The sequence below is a fragment of the Ceratina calcarata genome, unplaced genomic scaffold (genome assembly GCF_001652005.2).
Source record: "Ceratina calcarata isolate Rehan_Ccalc_2016 unplaced genomic scaffold, ASM165200v1 scaffold436.2, whole genome shotgun sequence".
NCBI lineage: Eukaryota > Metazoa > Arthropoda > Insecta > Hymenoptera > Apidae > Ceratina > Ceratina calcarata.
The window spans coordinates 21,826-29,554 of record NW_017167384.1 but is presented as its reverse complement, the minus strand read 5'-3'; the positions used below and the strand labels follow the sequence as shown (position 1 = coordinate 29,554).

General features: G+C 39.7%; 1 protein-coding gene across 4 annotated transcripts in view; it reads left to right on the top strand.

The window, feature by feature from the left end:
- Positions 1–7,729, top strand: part of LOC108627058 (uncharacterized) — a 21,217-nt gene that overhangs the window by 5,777 nt on the left and 7,711 nt on the right. For 3 of the 4 annotated variants that reach the window (XM_018028097.2, XM_018028095.2, XM_026815230.1), the window contains one exon: positions 502–750. In XM_018028097.2, coding sequence (XP_017883586.1) covers positions 723–750 — 28 coding nt within the window. In that variant the 5' untranslated portion in view covers positions 502–722. The remainder of the gene's footprint in view (positions 1–501; positions 751–7,729) is intronic. The other variant, XM_018028096.2, reaches the window with a different exon arrangement.

Sequence of the window (7,729 nt, the reverse complement as noted above, 5' to 3'; positions counted from 1 at the left end):
TCATTAATTAATTGAATATTTCCTTCTATACTTTTTAGCACGTACCTATTTATTATTAGCATTGTTCTTCCGACGTCTGATTTCTTTTTAATTATGGGAAATGCATTTTTCTAAAGTACATAAACTTTTGTAGTTGATTGTATAGCCAATACATCCTTAAGGCATATTGCGAAACATTTAGTGAATGAAATCTTCGATGAATATGAATGAACAGATTAAGTGATATTTCAATCAAAGGGAGATCTCTTTTTTTATTTCGTTTGATAGAAACTTTTGTGGAGCCTCGGATATCCCTTCATTCCAAGTACGATTTTATTGAACCTGTTCATCGTGGTATAATTTATACTCTTTCAAAACGTGATTCTGATCTTTGCTCATTTTTAATATCTCTCAGACTCTTTGATAAATAATAATCCCTTGGAAGTGTCCTAAGACTTCTGAACGCATTTGCTTGGATTTCGAGCGACGATCTCATCATACGTTTCAATTATGATTTTTAAGGTAGGTAGGCGATATCGGGCGTGGTAAGGATGAACTCGCGGCCGTGGGTAAGACGGAGATGACCACTAGATCCGTGCCTCGTCCTGAAGACGAAGACGAGGAGGACGAGGAAGAAGAGGAAGAAGAAGAAGAAGAGGAGGAGGAGGAGGAGGAAGTCGACAAGGAGACTCGTCCGAGTCTACGATATCACTGCCACTGATATCCACTCTCTCGTCGCATCGATGCCGACCCCCGCGTCCATTGACAGAGGTAAACCTTTTTAATTAACTCTAGCAAAAACCAGAATTCATATTAAAAAGCAGAAATATCATATATTTCTTACATGTTTGAAAATTCTTCATAATTTGGAAATATTTCGTTCCAATTTTAGTTCCCTTGGCATGAATAAAAGTGCCTTTTAATCTTCGGTAGTTCTGATGCTGAGAAGATACGTGGAGCTCGATTTAAGCGAAATTTGTGATAGATAGATTATGGAAATTGGGTGTTAAGAGTCCCCAGAGGTTTAGATAGGATTCTTTTTTCGCACGATAAAATCGGCCAAGTGAATCTTGACCTAATCGAATTGTTTACGCTCGAGGCCTTGACGCTCGCCAGACCACCAAAGAAATTTCGGAAACGAGCTGTGGAATATATGCTCTCCGTTACGAAACTTGTTTTCTCGCTACGTCGCCTCGTTATTCCGTCGACGCTTTCATCGCCCGAATTATTTTTCACAGGGTAATTCCTGCAATTTTCCCTTCTTACTGCCATTCACTGGGAAAAGAATCGGCCGTTCCTGGAAACGAAATGAAAATGCACCGGGAACGACGTAAATATTTCATCCGGTCTAGAAACTCGCTTAGAATTAAAATCTGTTCCGATTAATAAATACAATTAATTAAATGGAAATCCTCTTTCCGCGGAGTCAAATATCGTCGGGCTTGCTTTGTTAAATTAATCCTACACGTATAATTTAATTCTTGTTCGAATGAACCACGGATTGAATTAACTTGGCTGTTAGGCCCGGACGAAAAACGTGATTAAAATAATGGTCTCGATGAATCGAACGTTGAGCTAATCGAATTTCTATGACTACATTGAGGTGAATCCGTACCGAAGGCCGCGGTCTAAATTCGTCTCGTAGAATTTCATCTCTTATTCCTCTCATGGATTCTACACGCGACCTTGCCTCGTGGACATTAAAAACGACCATGCATCTAACACGAACTTTTCCGTTAGGATCTCCATAATAATCTCCATACCTCCCAAACTTCTAGGTAGACTCGAATCGTCTCAATAAAGAATTATATGTTACATATAATATAATATTTCATATAAAAATAAATTGTTTATTCAATAAAAAATTATAATTAGCCAGAATGTAGCAGAAAATTTTGTAACGATTCCCTTTTGTCCTCGAAGAAAGAGGACGATACCGTAAGAGAATTAAATCGTGATCCGTTGAAGGTTCCTCGGGAAGCAGGGAAAATTGTATTTCCCCGGGAACTTTATTTCGACCGTTCAACTCGGTTAAAACAAAATTTTGTGCCCAAGTCGCGGCGGGGAACAGCGAAAAACTGTAAGAAAAACGGCAGCACGATAAATCCTGCAGCAGGTACACACAAAGTAGCCCGAGTACCTTTTCTCATCGTTATTCTTTTATTCCTTTCCGTCTTTCTTCTGTATCACCGCGGCGGTGCTTCAGGCCAGGCTATTATTTTCCGCGGAATCTTTGTGGAAATTTTGCCCGGCTCGTCGTCCGGTCAAAATAATGTACACATTTTTGCATAAACGAATGGTCCAGGCGTACAACACTGCGTTCTTAACGCGAGCCTTGAGCTACTTTAAGGCGGCCGAATTCAATTCGACTATCCATCCCTCGACTAAGGAAAAATGCAGGAAGCATTGAAACTCTTCCGTATAATGGAGCCCGGTACCATAGGTCGACCTATATCAGGCTTGACCTTTGTCCTACCGCATGCGTGAACATTCTTTCCCTTCCCGTTTCATCTCCCGTCGAATATTCAACAATTTCGTAATTAATAATCGTGCAAAATTAATTGGATTTATTATGTTTCTCAAGAAATGAAATATAGTAACAATTCCCTCCGATGCTCTGAACATCATTTACGTAATTAATTAGTCGAAAAATAAGATGCTGTTCAGTTTTAAATAGTGTGTTCAGTTTTTAACTGGAAATGTAAATGAATTATTCGTTTATCTTTACCGTGCGGTTAATTAATTAGCGTTTAGGAGACATCGAATTTCACGGGAGTAGCGTTGAATTAAAATCAGATTTTCACGAATTTTCATTGCCCGCGAGAGAAAAACGAAACTCGACGTAACGATGTGAAACAATGGATTTGAAATGATATTAATTGGAATTGCTGACCCGTCGATGGATATCGAATTTAGTTCAACGACGAGAACGACTGATTGCAGCTGATTATTTTGATGACCCTGGCTGTGACAATGGCCCTCGCGGCAAGCGAATGGACACGTTTTTTTTTTTTTTTAATGGGTCAAGTGTGAACTACTAATTACACCAGTAGTCCGCGGCGAGCCTCTTTGCTAGATAATACCTTACGTATTATAGAATCTTTCCTCTTCTATCCTTGCAGAATAATTAAATCGAAGAACCAGAGTGCTCTTCCCTCGTTTCTTTCAGCGAACACTTTAAGGTTGTTCAGGCTATAAATTAAAATAGTGACACATGTTTAGAATTTTGCAAATAAATTTAACGCGAGTAGCTACATAGCAAAACCAGAGAGCACGTATGAATATTTACGGATACTGTATAGTCAAAATAACGTGAATTTATTATTACTACTTTTATTAATTTATTATTATTACTCCGATGTTTTATCCTATTATTCTTTTTATTTATTTCATTCTATTTTTTGTATTAATTACTATTATTTATGTAGCAAAAAGGGTTCTACCTGTTAATAAAGTTAAAGTTAATACACAAAAATCCAATCTTCGACGATACTTCAGTGGCACAATTTTATCTCTTTCGACAGTCGATTCGTTTCATAGATCTTGTCAGGTTTATGAGAATTTTTTAATAGGCTTACATAGAAAACATAGACACATAAATGAAAGCGAGAGTGATCATTTTCAATGATAGACATATGAGATATTTGCTCAGCGTAGACTTTGTTTTACTCCAACGTGGCAGGGTGCATGATGGCAGAATGTACGTTGGAACCGATCGTAAATTAACGAATGATCGATGAGCTCGATGTTCGCTAGATCCGAACGGGGTAGTACCTAGATCAAGACGAATCGGCGTCTATTAGAACACAAGGAACGGCGGCGAAGCGCAGGCTGGCGAGGCAGATGGTTAATTTCGATAAGGCGGCGAGCTTATTATCGAGTGGGTGGAGAACGGAAGGCGAGCCGATGTAAGCACGTATCGTAGCTTTTGTGGCTGGCAGAATGGATTCCATAATGAGATGCCGTGTAAACTGGGACATCTAATTATACTCGAGTGCACACCACTCCAGAAACGTTCGTTCGGTCGTCCCTGGAGCTCGAGCCTGGCTCCTGTCGAAACGATAACGAATATTCAAGGATCACCCGACAACGAGGCTTTACAATACTCGACGATTGTAATTTACTGGTTTCTCTCGCTCGCCGGCTTTCGATATCCGCTGTAATATCGAACCGATTCCTAACTCCATTGCCAAATGAGAATTGCTACAGATCATCCCTCCTCCTCCACGAATTGTACGGCTCGCAGTTTTAAGAACCCATTGATCAGTTTGTTCTCCAATATAAATGGGACTCAGTTTCGTTCGGTACAATGAATATCGTTTAACGAGAAATGGATTAATTTGTTCGTTCTTAAAACGCCTAGTAGGTGAGCTCTTCGTCAAGGGAATAGTACAGCTCGCTCGTTTAAATCATTGATTAGTTTGTTCTTTGGTATAAGTGGCTTTAAGTTGTGAGTTCTGTTCAGTAAATAGTAAATACTATTTAATGAGCAATGAATTGATTTGCACCATTCTTAAGCTATACGAGAAAGTGGGTGAGCTCGTTGTGACTTCATAACTGTTGATAATGTATGGATGAGAATTGTCCGATCTTGACGTAGCGAAATAGAAATTGTATGCGCCGAAAGCTTGAGAGAATGCAAGAGGATTGTATATATATCTATACTACGTACCTACTACCTACAGCTAAATAGAATTGTTACCTACTCCAGTATTACGAACCAGACTCGACATCATTTTTAACATTTTCACTATAATTTCTGACGATATTAAACTCCTTTTCGTAAGTCAATATAAATATTCCTACGCGTTTCAAATAGAAATTAATCTAAATATTGAAATCGATCTAATCAAGTTCGATATTAAAAGTTCAGGTTTTAATGCAATTTTGTATGTGCGTTTTACTCTTATCAGATTCGTTAGCGTTCTGTCGTAAGAAAATTGTTAAGTCGGTGGCCAGGAAAAACTAGTGACCGGACGAGCAAACGAACCGACCGACTATTATCCACGATTGTGAAAGATTGGAAACGTTCCCGAAATATCAGTTATCGGGCATTCGAGATGGCAAAAAGAAAGAACGTGGTCGGAAAGCGGTGATGAAAGAGAGCAAGAGAGAAAGATGGGGAGAGAGAGTGAGAGGGGATGGGATGATACCGAGTGGGATGCAATCACCAGAAGAACAATCAGTCCTAAGTATGAGCTTTTCAAGCACCATCGGTATATCTCTCTGAACCATAACGACTCCCTATTTTCTTCCGTCTCTCATTCGTCTCGTTACTCTTCACCGTTTTATACTAATTCGTGATCACTCGCTCCAAACGGAAACCGTACCTCGGATTCCCACGATCTCCCACTTTATTATCGTGCGTTCAATTCAAATAGAACCAGACAGCAATTTCATTTCTCATTTAAAGAACACCGCGTTTATTGAACGCTCTATCTCCTCAAATACTTACGAACATGTCACCCCGTTAATGGATTAGAAACCATCGAAAGGAGGTGCCAACTTCACTTTCAATGCAATTTTTTAAAGTAACACCCGAACGATTGTTTCGTCCGACCGATAAGGTCACATACTAATCAGTAGGAACGTCAAGCCGCGGTCCATTAAGTAATTAGATGCGTTCCCAGGTTCAATCATTCTCCATATACGATATTATACGATTATTCGCCCTTGTTTATGCGATTGGCATCGTAACTTCTGTTCTATTCCGTTGGTTTTAATATACGATGTTCGGAAAATGGAAAGTAAAGAGTATTAAAGACGATTTTGTGATGGTACGTGGCAAAGAAGGGCTGAACAGTAACAGTAGATTAATTATCGTCGTACAAAGAGTAGTCGAATTTCCACGTTAAACGAAAGAAGCCGCAGTCACGGGTTCCTTTTTATTTCGTTTGAAACGCGACCGGAGAGGCCGGGCTGGAACATTGTACTCTCAAAACATAGTGACAAGAAAAGGCAGAAGCAACAGTGAGCCGACCGTGAGCTTTGACCCGGTGACCCGTAGCGCGTGGGCCGGGAAGAGGGCACGGAGCGACGGGAGGGGTTCTTTCTCCTCTTGCAGCCTGGAATCGATACCCGGTTCCCCTGCCAGCTCAACCACCCCGACAAATCCTCCGTCCACCCTCTCCGCCGCACCGAGAGAGCTGAAATGCCTTCGACCGCCTACCTGCCCTATATCGATTCCCATCCGACACGACCCCTTTTGTCCGTCACGAAGAAAAGGACGATTTCTTTCTTGATTGCTTTACAAATTGCTCACCCCCGACTACTCGACCCTTATCATTGTTCTAATAATAATATTCTTCGTCTGCGCTAATAAATTAATCGTTTAGCCAATCGACGCTTGACCGTATCAACAATTCTGAGAAATTTCTTTGTTACACCGCGTGCGTTTATATGTGGATGAGACACTTCGACGCTTGATACTCATTGTCAGATCTTTTTATATTATTAATTTATGTAGCGTTTCACAATTTATCGAACGGCACGACACGTCGTGCAATATATTTATCATAGTTTGGTATGATTCGACCGCGATTATGTCTTGGCTAGGGTACTTGTTCCGCTCCCCGACGCGGCTCGATTTCATAAATTCAGTTTGCCAGAGTAGTTCGGTTATCAATTTACCAGTTTGCCTGCCACGCTGGATAGAAACACGAGTTTCATTTATACGTGTAAGCGTAGCAGCAGTTTGAAAGTGGGGCTCCGCGAGTTTTAGTGTATTCGTGTCCGCCTCGTCTGCACGTTGGCGAATATCGAAATACGTAGGTTTGATTTACGAGATATCCACTCGCTTGGCTGCGGTAAATGAGCCCCATTAATCAAAAAGACAATTTATTTTATCGCCGCCCGCTTATTTGTCAGAAAAATAAAATTGCGACCAGGCAGCTAGTCTTCATTCAGACGACCGTTTCAATTACATTAACGTGTTACCATCTATCGTCTCATAGATCAAGATATACGAGTCTATGTACTCCCAATTGCTTATCATCTATCAAAAAGTCTGACTAATATTCGAAATTAATGACCGTTGAAGACTCAAATCATCATAAATATTTCATGGCTCATACGACTAATTTATAATAGTAATGAATATTTAATGTATAGAAAGATAGAGATCTCGGTAAGCAATTGCGTGAGGGTTTACTGAATTCCTTTAGTCTAGGTCTAGGTAATAGACGTCGATCCGAGTAATGAAAGATACTTTGTCACGAATTTAAGGATGTATTGGCTATACAGTTAATCCCACAAGTTTATGTACTTTAGAAAAACACATTTCTTTTTCTCAAAATTTCGAAAAATGCTTCAAATACAAGTTGTTTGTCTTCTAACTTCGATACTTAACGAGTTACATATGATTATTTGGCATTTTATTGATGTTGACAAAATCCGACCATCCCAGCGTCGAAGTGGCGAACTTTTGGCAAAAAATTTCGTTTTTCCTCAATAACTCCTAAACCCTTGGAGATACGGGAAAATTGCATAGAACCTTTCTTGTAGAGGACGACGAGATCTATAATTTCCATGTAAAAGTTTGTCGCTAGCATTAATAGTTTACGAGTTATTAACGAAAAACGAAAAAACAGTTTTTTGCAAATTACTCGTTAACTATTGACGCTAGCAAGAAACTTTTACATGGAAATTGTAGATCTCGTCGTCCTCTACAAAATGAGCCTACAAACATTCCCCTAAGTCCATTCGTTTGGAAGTTATGGGCAAAAAACGAAAATTTCGCGAAATCTGAAGG